Consider the following 20,730-nt stretch of genomic DNA (forward strand, 5'->3'; position numbering starts at 1 on the left):
ACTCACAAACATGGGTTACCGTCCAGGTAACCACTACAAAGGCAGGTGAGGAGATAAAGCCTGTCCTCACTCAGGGCTAAGAAGTCGCTCTCTGTAGAGTTGAGAAAAGGGGGTAGCACTCCCCTCCACCAGGAGTGGACGCAAAGTGTTTGTATGTTGAACAGAGGCGCAAGCAGGATAAAAATTCATAAACATTTTAAAAAATGCTTGGAGGAAGTGGTGGGCTTGCCTCCCATAAGCAGACAAGACGTCCTGTTTTTATATAAGTAAACACATTTATTATACGATACCCCAAAAGGAAATGCAACGCGTTTCGCAGGTCAAGCCTGCTTCATCAGGCAAACAAGGGGTTAACAGGAGATCTGTAGTATCAGGAATAGCGCCTCAGTAGAGTAGAGTAGTGAGGCGCTATTCCTGATACTACAGATCTCCTGTTAACCCCTTGTTTGCCTGATGAAGCAGGCTTGACCTGCGAAACGCGTTGCATTTCCTTTTGGGGTATTGTATAATAAATGTGTTTACTTATATAAAAACAGGACGTCTTGTCTGCTTATGGGAGGCAAGCCCACCACTTCCTCCCAAGCAATTTTTAAAATTTTTATGAATTTTTATCCTGCTGGCGCCTCTGTTCAACATACATGCAGCAATTTTGGGAGAGTTTGTGCTTCAATGTAATGTATTGAAGCGCTGGCAAATCACTCATGAATCGCTACACGTAGCGATTTGAGTGCGATTTTAAATTATTGCAAACTGTACAAAAAAAATTGAAAGGACCAATCAGAATTAAAAACGCTAATTGCGAATCGTTATAACAATCGCTGGCAAAAAGCTTACACTTTTTAAAATAGCTGGAAAACACTCATATAATCGCTTACAAAATGCTCATTAAAAATGCTAGCGATTGCGCTAGCGATTTGTAGTGGGTTCCAGGCTTATTTTTGTTTTTTTTTCTCTTCCTTTATAGCGACAACTGCTATTTATTTCATTTGCAAATCATTCATGTAAAATGACAGATGGAAGCAGGATAAAAATTTTAGGGGAACCAATAGTCTTGTTCACGTATACCGAGGAAGGCAGGGCACAGAGTCGCACACTTCCTGTTTCTGGAATGAGATTGAAGATGTGAATTGTGGCTTGTACACATGTCCAACTACGTGCACGACCAACTCCACGACATGACTGACACCGCGCACCAACCAACTAAACTACCAACTCATTTGCATACTGTGTGCGCAATCAAAATGACGGACTGCACAATATCGTCACATTCAAAATAAGCACACGTCATTAAAACAGCGTTGTGCACCTGTGGCTAACTGCACGATATCCGCCCAACAGTCGTGTCAGTTGATCCGCCGGTTGGATCAGGCAAAACCGCCAATCATCTAGGAATTTGTCATCTGTACACAAGCATGATTGTCGTCCAACAAACCAAAATCAGCTGACAATCAGGAGGATTTGTTAGACATGTGTATGAGCCCTTAGACCAGGGGTGTCAAACTCCAATACAAAGTGGGACGAAATTGTACACTGGGACCACAGGCCAACCTTAATCTCTACTGGCCGCCTTTCTCCCTTATAAAGTTACCAGTGGTCTCATGGCCCCCCTTCAGCTCCTTTACAGTTCCCTGGTGCCAAGTGGTCCTCCATCCCCCTATACAGTTCCCTGGTGTCTAGAGGTCCCCACCCTCCCCTTTACAGTACCATAGCGTTTCATTATTTTGCCCATAGTGCCTAGTGTTATAGGGCTTCACCTCCAATATAGCTTCCCCGGTGGCCTAGAGAGGGAAAAACATAATGCAAAGTGGGGAAACCCCATGAGGGCCAGATTTAATGGCTCTGAGGGCCAGATTTGGCCCATGGGCCGGAGTTCGACATGTATGCCGTAGACAGTCTACAGGCCACAGACAACTAACAAGTCCTTCTGCTTGGAAGATCTTTTTTTTGGCTGAGGAAAAGGATCATTTTATCTGGGTTCTTCTTCCCTGTAAAATTTGATCAGATGGAAAAATCTGAATGTTTGATCGTGGTTTGATTTCCCCCCCCCCCCCCCCACCAAGAATATATTACAAAAAAATGTTTTGGAAGAATCAAACGTATTTCTCTAGTCAATAAAATACAAATTGAATCGTGCATGTCCACTTTGGCCTGGTGCACACCAGAGGAGTTTTTCTGAGCGTTTTGAGTTTTTAAATCTGCTACTAATGTTATCCTATGTGTCTGTGCACACTGGAGCAATGAGGTTTTGTAAAAAACCCCATAGCATTACATTGGGAAGAGCTTTTAGAGGTTTCAAAAGCTCTTCCCAATGTAATGCTATGGTTTTTTTTTTTTTACAAAACCTCATTGCTCCAGTGTGCACAGACACATAGGATAACATTAGCAGCAGATTTAAAAACTCAAAACGCTCAGAAAAACTCCTCTGGTGTGCACCAGGCCTTTTACATGGTCTTCTCACATTGTGATTTTCGGCTGTGTTTTTGCATTGTGATCAAGGAGGTAATCCGTGACTGTGGCGAAAATTATTTGAGGCAACGGATCAGCAGGACAGCCAGACAATGTGCATTGTTTAAAGGACAACTGTAACAAGAAGGATATGGAGGCTGCCATATTTATTTCCTTTTAAACTGCCAGTTGCCTGGCTATCCTGCTGATCCTCTGCCTCTAATGCTGGGTAAACACACATGCCCGATTTGCTTCCCCATCGATTTCCGAGCATTTTTCGATCCATTTCCGTTAACTTTAATAGGAAATTGATCGGAAAGCAAATCCGACATGCTGGAAATAATTGATCTGACAGTAAATCGGCCAGAAAATCTCAGTGTGTACCCAGCATAATGCTTTTAGCCACAGACCCTGAACAAGCATGCAGCATATCAGGTGTGACATTGTCAGATGTAACAAGATGCTTGTTTCTGGTGTTACTCAGACACTACTGCAGCCAAATAGACCAGTAGAGCTGCAGGGCAACTGGTTTTGTTTAAAAGGAAATAAATGTCAGCCTCCATATCCAGGATTCAGAACTCTAGTGTATCTAAAGGGAAAGCTTCACAACACTGTTAATATAATGGCAATTTAGGGCCACAGGAATTATTTGTTTTCAATGTTAAGATTTATCTTATTCAGGGAATGGTAAAGCAGAGGTACGAAAACTCTGTGAACTGGACAGTCACTTTAAGGGTTCCCAGGTGTGTTGCACTAACCTTGGGCGGAGCTGAGTCAGGGTGTTCAGTTACAGGGAATGATGGTACAGATACAGGGATCACCCCATCAGCATTTTTACTACATTTGTCATGGGAAAATGGCACAGTAAGAGAATTCATAGTAAAATGTGACTGCTCACCGCCATTAAACCTGTTTTTAATGTAATCTCAATACTGCCACATCTGAGTTCTAAGTTTGAGGCATTTGAACCTAGAGTCCAGAATAAGCAAAACATTTAAACACACCTTTTTACTTTTTAAGTAGTCTTTTGCCCATTTTTCTTTAATGCCGGGCATGGTTCTTCCAGATACTTTGTGTGTTCTGGCCTATGGCACTCCAACTATAGGGTTGAAAACCTCTTGCTTTTACCCATGGCCAGCACTGTACAATACTCTACTGCTCCAACTGTATGGATACCAGGTACCCCTATAGCTGTACTCTGCATGGAGTCCCCTTCCCAGAACAGACTGAAATTCTACACAGCGGTGAGACTTGACTTGCAGGTCTGTGCCTTTATGACATTTGGCTGCATTCTTGGCTTTGAAGCTTAGCTGCTCCATGCAGAACATACAATTCAGCCAGAAGTATACAAATGGGGGGTTAGTTTCCTGTTCCGCTAGCTAGGAAATGAAGGCTGTCTCTGGGAATGTCTTGCTGTTTGTACTGGTTGTTGCTATGCAGCTTCAGTCAACAGTGGATCCTGCACAGCCAGTTCCTTGCTTCCATTCACACGGGATATTTTATTAACAGCTGCAGCGCATGGTTCACTGTTATCTTTTATTTATGGATTTTCTACATCATCAGCAGAATAGCCAGAAGCTAATGTGGGGAGGAGTCTGTCCTCATGGTTGGGGAGGAGTCTGTCCTCATGGTTGGGGAGGAGTCTGTCCTCATGGTTGGGGAGGAGTCTGTCCTCATGGTTGGGGAGGAGTCTGTCCTCATGGTTGGGGAGGAGTCTGTCCTCATGGTTGGGGAGGAGTCTGTCCTCATGGTTGGGGAGGAGTCTGTCCTCATGGTTGGGGAGGAGTCTGTCCTCATGGTTGGGGAGGAGTCTGTCCTCATGGCTGGGGAGGAGTCTCGTGGTGGTTGGGGAGGAATCTGTCCTCATGATGGAGTGGCCTTTATTAGTGTCGAGCTGGCCATACGCTTAGATTTCCAATATTAAAAAAAAAATTAGTTCCTTTCTACAATGCAAAGCTTGGTGTAATTGCCTTCTAAAAACAGAAGGAAATTTGCAATAATTTAGTTATAAGTGAACATTTGTGGTTACCCACAATGCCACTGAATATGCAAATTATCCCTTTTTGCCGTTAAGCCAAGCAAGCATCCAGAACCGCTGGTATATAGTAAGCCTATAGCTTTAAGTTTTACACAGCCATATCAAACCCACATGTAGACAGCCTGTTTCGGACTTTTGGTCCTCATCAGTACATGGCAGGGATTGATAAGGCTGTATGAAATAGGGCTTGGACGAGTACAGCAGAGTAACCAAGCAGCTCAGGGTGACCCAAACTACTAGGAATGTATAGGGGGATAAAAGGAACCAAAAAGCACTCCTCCTCCCCTTTCTACAATGCACATCAGTTTCCAATAGATCTCGCAGGGAATCTATTGAAAATCGATTGAACTGCAGAGTTGCACTGTTGGATGCATTGCAGAGCTATAAGCCATCAATCTGCCAATACTCTTGCCCCGCCCCCGATTGTTTTAAATTTTCCATTCTGTCCAATCGAATCTTTTGAAAATTGATCAAAAATGTATCAATCTGACATTTTGGGGAATCGATTCCCATCTGATTGAACCTGCAAGGAATTGAATGAGAAAAACAATGTGTATGGCCAACTTTAGTGTGCCGGGGCTGCATCATGGTTTTGCTCGGGGGCTGTTAGGCCCCGTTCACATCTGAGCGTTTTGCCCGTGATTTCGGCAAAACACTTTTTAAAGCGCTAGTGCCATATTATCCTATAGGTCCGTTTCCACTTTGACGATTTGCGTTAGTCGCCGGCAAATAATGCAAATTGCCAAACGCAAATTTGTATCCTGCACCATTTACAGGTGATTTCCCGACGACCCCGTTTCAGTGCTATAGAAGCGATAAACGCGATTGCGAAAAAATCGCCAAGTGTGAACGGCGATTTTTTTTTCCCCCACGTCAATCGCCAAAAACCGTCAGAGCAAAACGCTAGCAAAAGCGCCAGCGTTTTGTAAGTGTGAAGGAGCCCTCCTCCCTCTGTGTGGTTGGATTGTGGTATTTGAAAGCACTTTCACAAGGTGTGATAAGCTTCCAGTGGTTGCTTTGTGTGACTCTTGTGGTAACTTCGATGGCTTTGCAAATGATTTCTGTATTCTTGCACTTTTAGTCACATAACAAGGGGTGCAGCGAGAGAAGACATTTTAAAGCGAAATTGTCACCATAAAAATCAAATTTCAACAGCAACTGGTCTGTGTATTAAGTGATAAAGATGCTAAGCCTGCATTCAAAAATTTCAAAACTTTTTCTGCTGTTATGATTTTGAGTTATCACATACTTAAAGGGGCACTACAGCGAAAAACTGTAAAATGTAAAATATGTGCAAACATACAAATAAGAAGTACATTTTTTCCAGCGTAAAATGAGCCATAAATGACTGTTCTCCTATAATGCTATAACTTACTGTAGGCAGTAGAAATCTGACAGAAGCGACAGGTTTTGGACTAGTCCATCTCTTCATAGGGGATTCTCAGCAAGGCTTTTATTCTTTATAAAGATATTCCCTAAAAAAGGATTTAAACAATGATGCTGGCCAGCTTCCCTGCTCGCTACAGTTTTTTGGCAGTTGGACAGAGCAACTTCCATTCACTAAGTGCTTTTGAAAATAAATATATCCCTGAGAATCCCCTATAAAGAGATGGACTAGTCCAAAACCTGTCACTTCTGTCAGATTTCTACTACCTACTGTAAGTGACAGCAACATAGGAGAAAAGTAATTTATGGCTCATTTTACTCTGGAAAAAATGTATTTCTTATTTGTATATGTTTGCACATATTTTAAATTTTACAGTTTTTCGCTGTAGTGCCCCTTTAAGGAGCACTGGCTCTTTAGTAGTCGGTGCCAAAGTATTGCATGCTGGGGTTCTTTTTACCTATAATATATTCCTCCTCTTCCCTTTATTTCCTTGCAAGCTGCTTATCTGAAACCTAATCCCCTACTCACTTGTGTTTACAAGCAAGGCTGAGGCGACTCAGAGATTGGAGGAGACAAGCAAAAAAGTAAAGGGCAGAAATGACATCAGGATTTAGCCTAAACTGTGGGCAAAAGACATGGCCCCCACCAGGAACAGAATTCTCGTCATTTACTATATAACATTCACTGAAATCAAAACATGGACAGTACAATACATGTGTTATGTAAGTAGATCAAGTATTTATCTACTTATATATCTGTTTTTTTTCCCTGGCATAGTATGGCTGATCCTACTGCTTTAAGCTGGACTCACGCGTATCAAAAACCTCTTCATCACACATTAAATGAACGTCGATGGAGATTCGCACTTATGTTCGAAAACTGCAAAATGGGATTAGCATTTTTGCATGCATGGGAAAAAGCGTAATGTTGCAGCATAAATTTGTACATCGCATGAGAGCTCTCGTTCTTTCATTGGCTAAAGAATGCATTCGAAGAAACGCACACCAACTCGAATAGTGTCTGAAAAAATTGCATGCAAAAAATGAATGTTCACGGTTTCTGAATTGAGTCTTGCATTGAGTTTGAACCCTGCCTTATCTGATAGATACAACTTGCATTACCCAGAATACCTTGTGTAGCAGATGAGTGCAAATGGGGGGCTTTTTCTGGATGACCTTCATAGATTGCTGTCGTCGTTGTATTTGGAAATTAGTGTAGATAATTTATAATGGAAAAAGGTTGTGAAAAAACTGTGTAAATTGAAATAACACAACACATAACATTTATAATGCGATTTTCTCCTGGCGCACTCAAAGCACCAGAGCTGCAGCCACTAGGACCCGCTCTATAAGCAGTAGTAGTGTTATGGAGTCTTGCTCAAGGTCTCCTTACTGAATAGCTGCCGGTTTACTGAACAGGAAGGGTCAGGATTCGAACCCAGGTTGCCTGTGCCAGAATAAGGAATTCAGCAGCTTTTGGAGCTGGCTATGTACCCAGTGTCGGGTCAGTTTCTATGCTAAATTGCACCCAGGGTGTTAAAATCTTGCCCCCCCTCCCTGCGTGGAGCCAGGTATAGGTGCCCGCAGTATAGGTTAGCCAGTTCTAGTTGCCCCCTTTATAGTTATCCAGCTATAGGCCCCCCCCCCCCCAGTATAGGTAGCCAGACATAGGTGCCCTCAGTATAGGTTAGCTAGGCAGGTGCCTCCAGTATAGGGTAGCTTGTATAGGTTAAATAGGTAGGTGCCTCCAGTATAGATTAGATAGGTAGGTGCCCGGGGTATAGGTTAGATGGGTAGGTGCCCGGGGTATAGGTTAGATGGGTAGGTGCCTCCAGTATAGGTTAGATAGGTAGGTGGCCTGAGTATAGGTTAGATAGGTAGGTGCCTCCAGTATAGGTTAGATAGGTAGGTGCCTCCAGTATAGGCACAGCGGTAGAGGTAGCGTAGTTACAACTCGCCTTCCTTCCGCGATCTCTGCAGCCTCTATCTCATTCCTGTCCCAGCCGTCTGTCGCAATGGTGTGACTTGCGATCAAGTCACCACAGGGGGCGCTGTTTCCAACACGACGGACGCCTGGGAGAGGAAGGAGGTGCAGGCTGCGGGGGATTGTGGTAGCTACACTATGCCCCCCCTTCTCCTGCCGCTCAATCTGGCGCCCCGGGTGATTGCACTATTTGCACGCCCATAGAAACGGGGCTGCCCAGATTTTGTATTTGTTGTCTTTAATTTACAGTCTGTCATCTTTATTACACTGTATGTTTTATTGCCACTTCAGGTAGATTGTAAATGAGCAGTTTGTACTTAGATCTGCTGGGCATTATGCAGGCTGCTGCAGTTCCCTGTAGCCGTCACTCTGTAGCCTCCGCTAGACTTTCCCTGTGTGTGTACATATTCCCCATGTAAGCAGATGCTTTCCTACTGCTAATATTGGAATTTTGGCAGCTGCTGTTTCCGTCGAAGAGGACTTAGGCTGAGATTTGGCAAACCTTGCTTGTGTTTACTAAAAATGAGTGAGGAAGCCGAGCGAAATGGAGGATTGAAATTAATGGAGAATGTTCTGTTAATAAAACAGTTGCTACGGTTGCTACTGTGGTTTTGTTTTTTCTTCTACTTGATCAGTGCTGGAGATTGTCTCGCTGTTTAAGCCTTATAATCATATATGAGGCCTGTTGCCTGGCAGGAATTGGGACTCTATCCTTCCTGTGACGTTTCAGGGCCAACAATCTATAGATGCACTGCTAGCCTTAAGGCTAGTGACAGGTTATGTTGCCAAGCAGGGGGAGGAGGGCAGATGGAGCTGCTTGGACGTAACATCACGTGACGGAGTGGGTGGGGAGAACATTGCTCATCTCTGAATCCATCTGCCTGGCCATTCGCTAGCCAAAGCATTGTGTGCTGTACACTCACTAGATCACCGCCAGGGGTGGTTGTAATCTGTCACCTTGGCTGAGTTATATCGAACATCTGCATGAGACTGTGACTGTGTGCTGCTCTTGTGACCGGAGCTACATTTTGCACTCAGTGCACCATGCTCAAAATTCAAATACTCAGCAAATCTAGCTGCTAACAGCTTCAACGGTATATGATGATTTCTTCCTGTGATAAAATGAGGGCAGACATGTTCTGTTTTTCATCATTACACACAGGCAAGCTCCTAGCATCTCCAGCCCTTAGCCTGTGAAAACTTCACTCCCCTCTCCTCCTCCCCTCTGCCTCTGAATTCTAGTAACCTCCTCCTGCCCAGACTGAGCTCCCATAAGCCCTTGCTACTAAGGCTCAGAGTGCCAAGGCACTCTGGAGAAGCTGTGGTTGAGGCTTGTTTAGTTTATAGGGAATTAGAGTATTGAAAAAAAGTATTTGGCTTGAGGAATGCCCTATAAACTATAGGAAAGGGACTCAACTATGCAATGAGTAAAAGTGGTTATGAGGACCTGGGGCGGGGTTGAGGAGAGGTTTATCCAGCATGAACCTAACTTTGTGCTTAGCTTACCTTAGATTGCTTTGCCTCTGGTATTATGTATGTCCGCCTGCCCCAGACACGCCCCCTCCTGTCCAGTCCCGCTGGGATTGGCTGAGACAATTAGCGCGCACGTATGGTGAGGTGCCACACGCCAACAGCTTGTACAGTACTTTAATAGTGTTTAGCAGATTTAAAATGGACCTGAACTCTTGCACAGGACAGTTGGTAAACAGAGAAATGCACCCTGTATGTATTTAGAGAGTTTAGCATGTCCCCCCTTATCTGTGACTAAGCACAAGGAGTAGTTTGATCCCTCAGCTGTGTCGGCTGCCTGCCAGGGCAGAGAGCTAATTAGTAAGCACAGGATGTTAATGTCTGCTTCCATGAAAGCAGGAAGTAGACGATGCAGATTTATTGCAGGATTTGTATCAGATGTAGCTGATAATTTTTCTTTAAAGGTTATTATGCTGCTGCTTATCTTTTAGAGCAGAGAGGAAGTTCTGAGTTCAGGTCCGCTTTAAAAAGTTCCCTAAATATTGCATATACAGTATAATCGTCAGAATCGTATTTCTGCAGAGCGCAGGCACACATGCTCTTCCCTGGGCAGATCTGACGGGTAGGAGACCTCGGCCTCACAGTGTCCTTACTCAGAGGAAAAGAGCAGCTGTCAGCTGGGAAAGTGTAACCGGTGCTTTATAAGAATTCCCCCATACTAAATATATCTCCTTATTCTGATCTTATTGGATAAAGCTCTTTTGTGCATGAATGGGATCTATTCTGCACACCTGCACACTGACCTCCTCCTGCAGAGCGAATACACTGAGGGTCATTGCCCTCATGCATGGCCTGTTATCAATAAGTGATTGTCTACCACTAATGATGTATGCATCTGCTGTGCGCTGGTGTGACTGGCACCTCTGTGCTTCATTGCTTCACTTTGAAATCTGTCTCCTTTGATGCTGATTTACAGAGTCCCTTGAAAACCTGCTATGTGAGGACTTACTGTGCAAGCCTCAGAGCTTGCTGCATGATGCGGAAGCCATCAGTGAATGATTCTGGGGAGAGAGATGTAACTTCCCACCGATAAAGTAGAACCCCAACTAACCTTTGTCCCTCGAAAGCATGAGTGTATTTATACGGAAGCCTTGTACAAACGCTAGCTGAAACTTGGCCAAGACAGCTGATAACGGCCACCTAAACCGAGAATTGAGCGCAGGGGCGTAACTATCATGCTCGCAAGGACTGCGGGTGGGTCCCTGGGGGGGAGGCCCGGCGGCTCTTGGGCCCGCCCAGGGCTAATTTTAGGGGCGCAGTGCAAGATGGGGGAGCAGCGGGTGCACACAGCTGTGGGATGGTTAGCAGAAGTAGAGTCAGTGACATTGGAGACAGAGAAGACCAGAGCTCCGTCGCGAGGAACCCGGAAGAGGAGAGTCCTGTGTCCTGTGTTCCCTGTCTGGCCGCTGCTGTAATTTTTGACGGGGAGAGCGCTGAAAGGGGACCCGAGGTAAGGGAGGAGGGAGTCTGGAGCGCCCTTTCTGCAGATGTGTGCCCCCTGCTCCCCCTTATGTGCGATCCTAGAGGCACCTATAGTTGGCTACCTATGCTAGGGGCATCTATGCCTGGTTAATGTATACTAGGGGCACCTATGCCTGGTTATCCTATACTAGGGGGAACCTATACCTGACTAGCCTATACTGGGGGCACCTATAAACCTATGCTGAAGGCACCTATACTTGGCTACCTATGCTGGGGCCTAGGGGCATCTATACCTGGCTCCCTATAATGTACGTTTTTTTTGGTGTAGTGTTTTTTTTTGTTTGTGTTTTTTTTATATATCCTGCCTTTCCAATTGCTTGTTTTCTTTTTTTTTTCTTTTTCTTTTTTTTCCTTTTGGGGATAGGGGGGGGGGGGGGGGATCCAAAGTTTTGGCACCCAGTGATTTCTAGTTGCACCCCTGTTCCAACATATATATTTAACCCCTGCTGCCCACGGAGGTTTTGGCCAGCGACCAGCCTTGAAGATGGATTCGTCTGAGCTCTGGCCACAAGCATTGCTCTCCTCACTCAGCCCTCCTACCACGTGATGTCACTCCCATGCCATTCTGTGGGCCCTCCTGCCCCCTGCATGGCAACAGACACGATGCTGGCCTGCAGGCTAGAAACTCATCCATACAGAGTCAGCCATGCAATGTCACTTGAGAGACCGGGTCCCAAGCCCTCCCGGGGAACATTCCTCTCCGTCCTAGGGTATAATGCTGAAAATGACTTGTCACCTGTGGGAATCCCCACACCGGGCACCCAAATCTGTACCCCACATCCATCGCACAAGTCTGATTGTTAGCCGGTTGGTCTTTTTTTTTTTGGTGCTATATTCAGTTAGTTGCAAGATGTGCCGGATGGATAAACCGTTGAATCAATCTTTATCTAACAGAAGGTGACACTATTGTAAGAGGTGCTAATCCATCTGATGAATCATTCTCATTCTCATCCAAGTTCGGCATATTGACTTTCCAATTAGAGATCCCTGCCAGAGGTCGGTAAGCTGTTGTAAAAAGTAAACCCCAGGCGGCCAGGAAAAGCAAAGTCAGGTACAGCAAAGTCCCAAGTATCAGGCGGATTGCCTGATACTGGATACATGTGCTTGCTGGTTGCTTGAACCGGCACTAAAAAGAACACTTAAGGTCCGTACACACGCCGGACTTTAGGCAACGACGCCGTATCAGTCTGACGACAGAGCGTACACACGCCGGACTGTCGCTGGCACGCCCACCCAGCGGGAGGCAACGACGGACCCGTCGTTGCCTAAAGTCCGGCGTGTGTACGGACCTTAACAGTGTTCTCCCCAGGCTCTTTTATCCACCCAGCTAGTTTTGGTGAGCACCCGGCTGTTATCAGCTCACCTCCTCCTCTGCGGTAAGCAGAGACGCACCGGCCCTACATTCTCTCATCTTGCCCCACCCGGCTACTTTTTCATGCCATCCGGCTGGAAATTTTTTGGGGGGAGAACACTAACCTCTCCCCGGAGCAGCAGCAACAACCTACTGATCCTGCTATGTCATCTACCGAGCATCCTGCAGCCCCCAGCGACTTTCCGGTGTCCTCCGTGTACGGCTCCTGGTGTGTAGTCTGACCTGCATCGGATCACGTGATACGCCGGGAGCCGTGTTCCCTGGGGGCTGCAGAATGCTCGGTAAATGACCTATGAGGATCAGTAGGTTGTTGCTGCTCTGATAATCCCCCAAAGTTCTGTCCTCTTTATTCCTCTCCAGGGTTCTCCACAGGCCCTTTTAGGCGGGTGCTCCACCCGGCTAATTTTGGTGAGTAGCGGCTGTCAACGGCTCTCCTCTTCCTCCTCCTATGCTGTAACCAGAGTCGTGCCAGCCCTTCATTCCCCCATCCCGCCCCACCTGGCTTCTTTTTCACGCCACTCGGCTGGAAAAAAATTCTGGGAGAACACTGCTCTCAGGCATGCCGGTTAGTTGGGACTTCCAGAATCCTGAGTTCCGGGTAACGTGGACTCTGCAGTATTTGGCTCGGTAGAAGGAAGCCTCTAGATAGACTTTCCTTCTTGCCACCTGTTTCCCCATACAGACCCTCTGAACCAGGGCTGTGGAGTTGGAGTCGATGAGTCGGAGCAATTTTGGGTACCTGGAATCAGTCGATGGTTTCATAGACTAAGTCGGAGTCAAGGAGTCTGAGTTGGAGCCATTTTGGGTATCTGTAGTCGGAGGTTTCATAAACTTAGGAGTCGGAGTTGGATGATTTTTGTACAGACTCCACAGCCCTGTTCTGAACACATCCGACAAGAGAAGGTTTACAAGCAGCTCCGTGCTCCCGCGCAGGCACAGTTCGGCCGGGCATGTGCACACAGAGGAGTGCAGCTGCAAACTGTCAGAGGGTGCTGGGCAGTGGCGATGGTCCCGCGGTGGACCTGGGAAGCTTCTTGGACATCTTGCAGTCCTTGTAAGTGAGGCTGACCTGGAATATTCCACAGAGACGTTATGGAGGGATTCCAGAATACATACGCTTAATTAGTGTCCATAGTTAATGTTTGATTAGTGTACTCTGTGTGTGCTGAGCGCTGGTAAGCAGTGCAGGCGCATAGTTTATAAGGAGCAGGCAGTAGTGATACATTACAGATATAATTATGCAAAAGGGATCATCCGCATTGGCTGCAGCTAGTTGGCTAGCTTTGTAGCTGTGTGCTGTTAACATGTTATGGCCAAAACCATTCACAGCCGCGGCCTCCTGCTTGGGGCGCACCGTTGTCCTTCCAACCTCTCGGGCATTTGTGATCGTGTTTGCAGTTGTTTTTCACTCGCGATTTTTCAGATTGCGGTAAAATACTGGCTACTGGCTTAATCGAAACATGTTCGCCGTGAAAAAAAAACACACACATACAAAATGTGAAAAGAATCTGTAATTTCCCATCCAGGTCATTGACTTCAATAGCCGGTGGCCAGTGAGGCAGTGCGTGTTTTGCCGCATCTAGTTAAAAGGACACTACAGCGAAAAACTGTAACATTTAAAATACAATGCAAACGTATACAAATAAGTACGTACATTTTTTCCAGAGTAAAATGAGCTATAAATTACTTTTCTCCTATGTTGCTGTCACTCACGGTAGTAGAAATATGACAGAAGCGACAGGCTTTGGACTAGTCCATCTCTTTATAGGGGTTTCTCAGGGATATATTTATTTTCAAAAGCACTTAGTGAATGGCAGTTGCTCTGTCCAACTGCCAAAAAACTGTGTAGTGAGTAGGGAAGCTGGCCAGCATCCTTTTTTAAATCCTTTCAGTGTTCTCCCCAGAATTTTTTTCCAGCTGGGTGGCATGAAATAGTAGCCGGGTGGCATGTAAAAGTAGCCAGGTGGGTAGAGATGAAAATGCGGGGCAACTATGCTTACAGAATAGGAGGAAGTGAGCTGATGACAGCCGGGTGGTCGCCAAATCTAGCCGGGTGGAGCACCCGGCTAAAAGAGCCTGGGGAGAACACTGCCTTTTTTCAGGAATATCTTTATAAAGAAGAAAAGCCTTGCTGAGAATTCCCTATGTACAGATGGACTAGTCCAAAACCTGTCACTTCTGTCTGATTTCTACAACCTACTGTAAGTGACAGCATTATAGGAAAAAAGTAATTTATGGCTCATTTTACTCTGGGAAAAAATGTACTTCTTATTTGTATATGCTTGCACATATTTTACATTTTACAGTTTTTTTGCTGTAGTGCCCCTTTAAATACGCTTGAATCTGAGTGTGCTCCTAATAAGGAGGTCAGTTAGATGCAAATCATGTCGAGTTGATGCAGCATTCTGCAAATTTTGTATGCAAATTCATGCAGCTTCAAAATGAACCAATCAAATCCTGCTGTGGTAAAATTCAACTGGTCCATTTTCAAGCTGCATTCATTTGTATACAACATTTGCGTAATCCTTTTTTTTTTTTTTTATACAACTTTATTTAACCTACCAGGTGTCAGACTTCCATCCGTAGCCCCGCCCCCTAAATGAAGAGGTCATAGGTGCTTCTCCTTGATCAATCAGAGAAACGCCTGTGACCTTTATAGGCTTTTAATAAAGCCTATAAACAAACAAACAAACACAGCATTTATATCGCGCTTTTCTCCTGGCGGACTCAAAGCGCCAGAGCTGCAGCCACAAGGACGCGCTCTATAGGCAGTAGCAGTGTTAGGGAGTCTTGCCCAAGGTCTCCTACTAAATAGGTGCTGGTTTACTGAACAGGCAAAGCCGAGATTCGAACCCAGGTCTCCTGTATCAGAGGCAGAGCCTTTAACCATTACACCATCCAGCCACCATAAAGACACTAATTATTCTGACAGTGTTGCGCCTACGCCTTATGGCGGCACAAACAGTAACTGCGGTATTATCTGTACTGTACATGAGTGATCGCCAGGAGAGGTTACATACATCATCATACAGCGGCCCTTTGCTATAAGCTGGTTAATAATTGAGCAGCGTCACCACTCTCTGTCCTGTATGTATGTGCGTAGGGGAGGGAGCTGACTGCACCTCTCAGCAGTCCCGTATATTAGATTACATATAAGAGCAGCAGCTGGCTGTCATCTCCTGAATTGTACAGCCCATTATGTAGGAAACACCTGTGGGAGATGCCTCCAGTGCAAGGATTCATCCTGGGCAGAGGATGCTACTCGGAATGGAGTTAAACCGATTCTCTACATGGAGCTAACCTGCGGCACTAGGGGTTCCTAAGGAATTTCCTGCAGCAGAATACCCCTCCTGCCTCCCCCCGCCGCCCTCCCACTCTGTCCATTGTGCTGTAACTGTATGAACGATAAAGCTTCGGATGACAAAATGTGAAAATGTGCATCAAGCTAAAAGAGGAACTGTAGTGAAAATAACAATGAATAAAATGTGCTTATTGTTCACAATATTCATTGATAGATTTTGTCAGTGTTTGGGCCATTGTAAAATCTTTCCTGTCCCTGATATACATTCAGAAATGTATCACTGGTGGGTGACATCTTCAGTCCTGCCAGGTGATCTGTACGGAATGTAAAGAGAAACTCCGACCAAGAATTGAACTTTATCCCAATCAGTAGCTAATACCCCCTTTTACATGAGAAATCTATTCCTTTTCACAAACAGACCATCAGGGGGCGCTGTATGGCTGATATTGTGGTGAACCCCCTCCCACAAAGAAATTCTGAGTACGTACTCTTGACAGTTTCCTGTCTGTGAACCTCGTTGCATTGTGGGAAATAGCTGTTTACAGCTGTTTCCAACTGCCAAAACAGCAAGCAGCAGCTACGTCACTTGCCAGCAGTAAAAATGTCACCATGTAATAAATGGCAGAATATAAATCAGGGATTTAAAATATTTTACAATGGGCAAACACTGACTAAATCATTTATACATAATTATTGTAAAAATGAAGCACTTTTTTTTATTATATTTTCACCGGAGTTCCTCTTTAAAGCTCTGTTTTGGTTACACAACCTTTTTCAAACTGCTCAATAGCTATTGAGCAGTTTGAAAAAGGTTGTGTAACTGAAACAGCTTTAAAGAGAAACCAAACCAAAAGAGCTTTAAAGAGAAACCGTGACCAAGAATTGAACTTAATCTCAAACCGTAGCTGATACCACCTTTTACATGAGAAATCTATTCCTTTTCACAAACAGAACATCAGGGGGCGCTGTATGGCTGATATTGTGGTGAAACCCCTCCCACTGGAAACTGTGAGGTCCATGGTACTCCTGGCAGTTTCTGGTCTGTGAACCTTGTTGCATTGTGGGAAATAGCTGTTTACAGCTGTTTCTAACTGTCAAAACAGCAAGCAGCAGCTGCATCACCTGCTAGCAGTAAAAATGTCACCATGTGATAAATGTCAGAATGTAATTCAGGGAGAGGAAAGATTTTACAATGGGCAAACACTGACTATATCATTTATACATAATTATTGTAAAAATGAAGCACTTTTTTATTACATTTTCACCTGGAGTTCCACTTTAAATACAGCCAGCGGTGCCGGTCTTATTTGCTCTGCTTGGACTGTGCTCCCCAGGAGGCACTGGGGAGAGGCCTTGGCACGCTGCATTCACTGATAAGAACGGTGATCCCTTCCTTCTGTTATTGTGCACAGAGGAAGATACTGCTTGCTTGGCAGTTGGAAAAAGCCATTATTTCCCACAATGCAGCAGGTTCACAGACAGGAAACAGTCAGGACCTTGGTCATGACATCACACTGTAGGAGGTAGAGACCCACTGATGATTTATTCGAGAAAAGGCAAAGATATCTCATGGGAAAGGGGATATCTGCTACTCATATGGCTGAACTTCACCCCTTGGTTAAAGTTCTTCTTTAAAAGACCACTATTGCAAACCATAGTAAAATAAGTGTACACATACATATAAGGTCTACTGTTATCCCAGAGCTGAAGGCACTTTATATTACTTTTTTCCAGTGTCGCTGAGGGGAGGGATCACACTTGTATCTGAGGGAATGGCAGACGCTTACCCACAAGCGTTTTGCCGTACAATTGTATGTTTTGGGTGCATTTTTAAGGCGTGTATTTTTTTGAGCTGCCAGTGATTTCAATGAGGAAACGTGTTGTGTGGAAAAGTGGTGCAGGTTTTTTTTTTTTTTTTAAATTAGCATCTCCTCTATCATTACCATTAGTAAGTAACAGCACTGGGCGGAGCTGCTGATCTCTGCCTCATAAGGCACCAGCCTCTATTCTCTAGATACTTGGCTGCCATATGCAATATAGGATGGTGTCAGAATTATGAGCATTTCAGTGACCATCTGTACTGAACAGCAAAGTATTTCTCTGTCACACTTCTCAGACCGTACATTCCGTGGGTTTCTGTATGGTAGCCTATTATAAGGACTGCTTTTTGACGGCAACTGACGCTTACATTTTGGTTTCCTGTTTTTCAGATCTGATCCAATGCACGAATGAGATGAATGTAAACATCCCACAGCTGGCAGACACGTTATTTGAGAGGACGACCAACAGCAGCTGGGTGGTGGTCTTCAAGTCCCTGATTACAACTCATCACCTCATGGTGTACGGCAATGAGGTAATTGTTCTCCCCAGTGTGTGGTGTACAGAAGTGTGCAGCTCATCAAGGCAAACCATCTCCTACCATCTCTACATTACATAATTCCCTGCAGTAATAAAGCATCTCGTGTTGTCTGGATAGTATAAGGCCCGGTTCACACTTGCGGTTGTTTGCCAAACGGACCGGATGACCTGACCGGATCCGGATCGGAACCGTACGGTTCTGATCCGGATCCGGTCAGGTTGCATCAGGTGTCCATCAGGATGCGATCCGGATCCGTTTGGCAAAAAAACGTTAAAAACAAAAAAAAAGTTGGGGGTCTGGGAGGTCAGCAGAAGGGGGACCTGTGGAATCAGGCCCTCTGCTGTTTAGCACTCACCTCCACCTGCGACATGCTGCCAACATCTCCGGATCCGGATCCAGCTGTGCTGCTCCACTCCAAAATGCTTGCCCATGTGTCCCCATCCAATATCGCCGCAACAATCCCCATAGGAAGTGGGGTAGAACATCCGGATTTCTCAGCCTGTGTGTTGTGCGCTCTCCGGTTCCCATTGGTTTGTATTGGCCGGATGGTGCAGTCCGGCTCCGCCCCGGATACGGCTGCCGGAGGAGCCGGATGAAAAAATAGCGCATGTTGGAACGGAGGCCGGAGTCCGGATCCGGCCCGGCTCCGGTTCGGCAGAACGGACGCATGTGAACGGACGCATAGGCTTTCATTGCTATGCCGTGCGTCCGTTCCGTCCGTTCTGCAAGCGGTGCGGCTCCGGCACGGCGATTCCGGAGGGCCACCGCAAGTGTGAACCGGGCCTTAAGCCTTCCCGTTCCTCGGTCTGTCCTGTTGGACCAGCATCTTCCCTGTTGAATTTATTTGACCTGCTAGGTTGTATACCTCTTCTGCACTCCTTGGGAAGCCTTCCAAAGTACTTGCGTCTCCAGATACTTCTGAAGATGAATGCATCCGTACTGGGCTCCTACGAGTTTAGATGCACCTGTCTTTGGAAGCACTAGGGGAGGAAAGTACTTTTGAAGGCTGAGGAATACCAAAGTCACAGTGGTCATGTAACTTCAACTGAGGTTGGTGCCGGTATGGCAGGACAGACCGAGGAGTGGAAACACACTCTGAATCTGGAGAAGTGATCCAAACTCATTTCTCCTCAAGAGGTTTTGTACACATGAAAGTGTGGGGAGTAGAGGGCTTTTCTTGTGGTTAATCCCAACAAGGTAATGTGGGTGCTTGTAAATCTTATTTGTATGTTGTCTGGTGTTAGTCATGGAGAGAATCTAAAGACAACAGAAGTTGTCTGCATTCGTCTCGTCGTCTGCATTTCTCTTAGGCAAGCCTGGCAACAGGTTGCTTCCAGGATTGATTATTACTGCACTTTCCTGTGTCCCCCGCGGGGGTCAAAAAGACGATTGTTGGGAAGCGCCATAGAAAGTCACCAAATGGTTTTCTGCATGCTTGCAGAAAAGCACTTAAAACAAGACACTGGGCTGCTGATTCAGATGCCTGTCTGAACCAGCCCTTAAAGGATACCACAACTGAAATGTGACATGATGAGATAGACATGTGTATGTACAGTGCCTAGCACACAAATCACTATGCTGTGTTCCTTTTTTTCTTTCTCTGCCTGAAAGAGTTAAATATCAGGTATGTAAGTGGCTGACTCAATCCTGACTCAGACAGGAAGTGACTACAATGTGACCCTCACTGATAAGAAATTCCCGTTTTTTATCTCTTTACTGCTCTCAGAAGCCAATTTCTGCTAGGAAAGTGTTTTATAGTTGGAATTTCTTATCAGTGAGGGTCACACTGTAGTCACTTCCTGTCTGAGTCAGGACTGAGTCAGCCACTTACATACCTGATATTTAACTCCTTCAGGCAGAGAAAGAAAAAAAAGGAACACAGCATAGTTATCTGTGTGCTAGGCACTGTACATACACATGTCTATCTCATCATGTCACATTTCAGTTGTGGTATCCTTTAAGCATACTGGGAAAGTTCAGGGGTTGGTGGAGTTTGGAGCCTTTATAAGTATATTGTAGGTTATGAATGTGCTTTCTTTGTGGATTTTATCCTGCTCCAATTGAGCTGCAGATCTATTATTTTGCACTGTTGTTTCTGGAAAGATGAGCCTCCAAGTTTGCTTCCTGACCAACTTTTATGGCTTGGCCAGCCTCCTGTAGAGGTCATCAGGATGTCATCACTTGAACTTTCAGGAGGTTATTAGTATGAGGAAAGCTTTGGGGAGTTGGTCCGTCTTGATGTTGGGTGGGGAGAGTGTTGGAGTGAGAAACCTTAGTTAGTGTGCTGACATTGACTTACAAGTAGATGCGATGACGACATACTCAATTTTGGACTAAACTGGAGTCCCCCTGTAAGGAGTTCTTCGATCCATGAATGCAGATCCTGCTTGCTCACTTCCCATGTCTGCCGCTATGACGAGTCATCGTGTACATAAGCTGCGGCTTGCTTTCTTCCTCGCTATGTTTAGAGATGAGGCTTTGAAGTCCACACTTGGTTGTCATTAAATGAAAACCACATACAAGCCGTGAAGCAAACAAAGGAAGTTGTGTGCGGGGTGACTTCTTGTGGTCCTCAGAGCCAGGAGATGTCTGGGTGGTGTGTGGGGAGGCTGGAGCGTTGGAGGGGTTAGGTTTCTCCTCCATACTGGATCAGCAAAGTTTGGTTCCACTTTTCCTTTATGTTTCATACCGGTTTTAGATCAGAACAATTAAACTTTGATCTTGGAATATTTTCAGAAGAGCATTTTTAAGAATTTTAAAGGGCAAGTACAGTTGTACCTCCTGTATAAAAGGACAGAATTGCTGCAATGTTTGAAGGGAGGGTTACTCACCT

General features: G+C 45.3%; 1 protein-coding gene across 8 annotated transcripts in view; it reads left to right on the forward strand.

The window, feature by feature from the left end:
* The window catches only part of PICALM (phosphatidylinositol binding clathrin assembly protein), a 158,206-nt gene that overhangs the window by 32,427 nt on the left and 105,049 nt on the right, over positions 1 to 20,730 (forward strand). For 7 of the 8 annotated variants that reach the window (XM_068266736.1, XM_068266739.1, XM_068266738.1 and 4 more), the window contains exon 2: positions 17,749 to 17,891. In XM_068266736.1, the coding sequence (XP_068122837.1) occupies positions 17,749 to 17,891 (143 nt within the window). Of the gene's footprint in view, positions 1 to 14,146; positions 14,439 to 17,748; positions 17,892 to 20,730 lie in introns of those variants that run through there. The other variant, XM_068266741.1, reaches the window with a different exon arrangement.

Source organism: Hyperolius riggenbachi, chromosome 2, assembly GCF_040937935.1.
Source record: "Hyperolius riggenbachi isolate aHypRig1 chromosome 2, aHypRig1.pri, whole genome shotgun sequence".
NCBI classification, from domain to species: Eukaryota; Metazoa; Chordata; class Amphibia; order Anura; family Hyperoliidae; genus Hyperolius; species Hyperolius riggenbachi.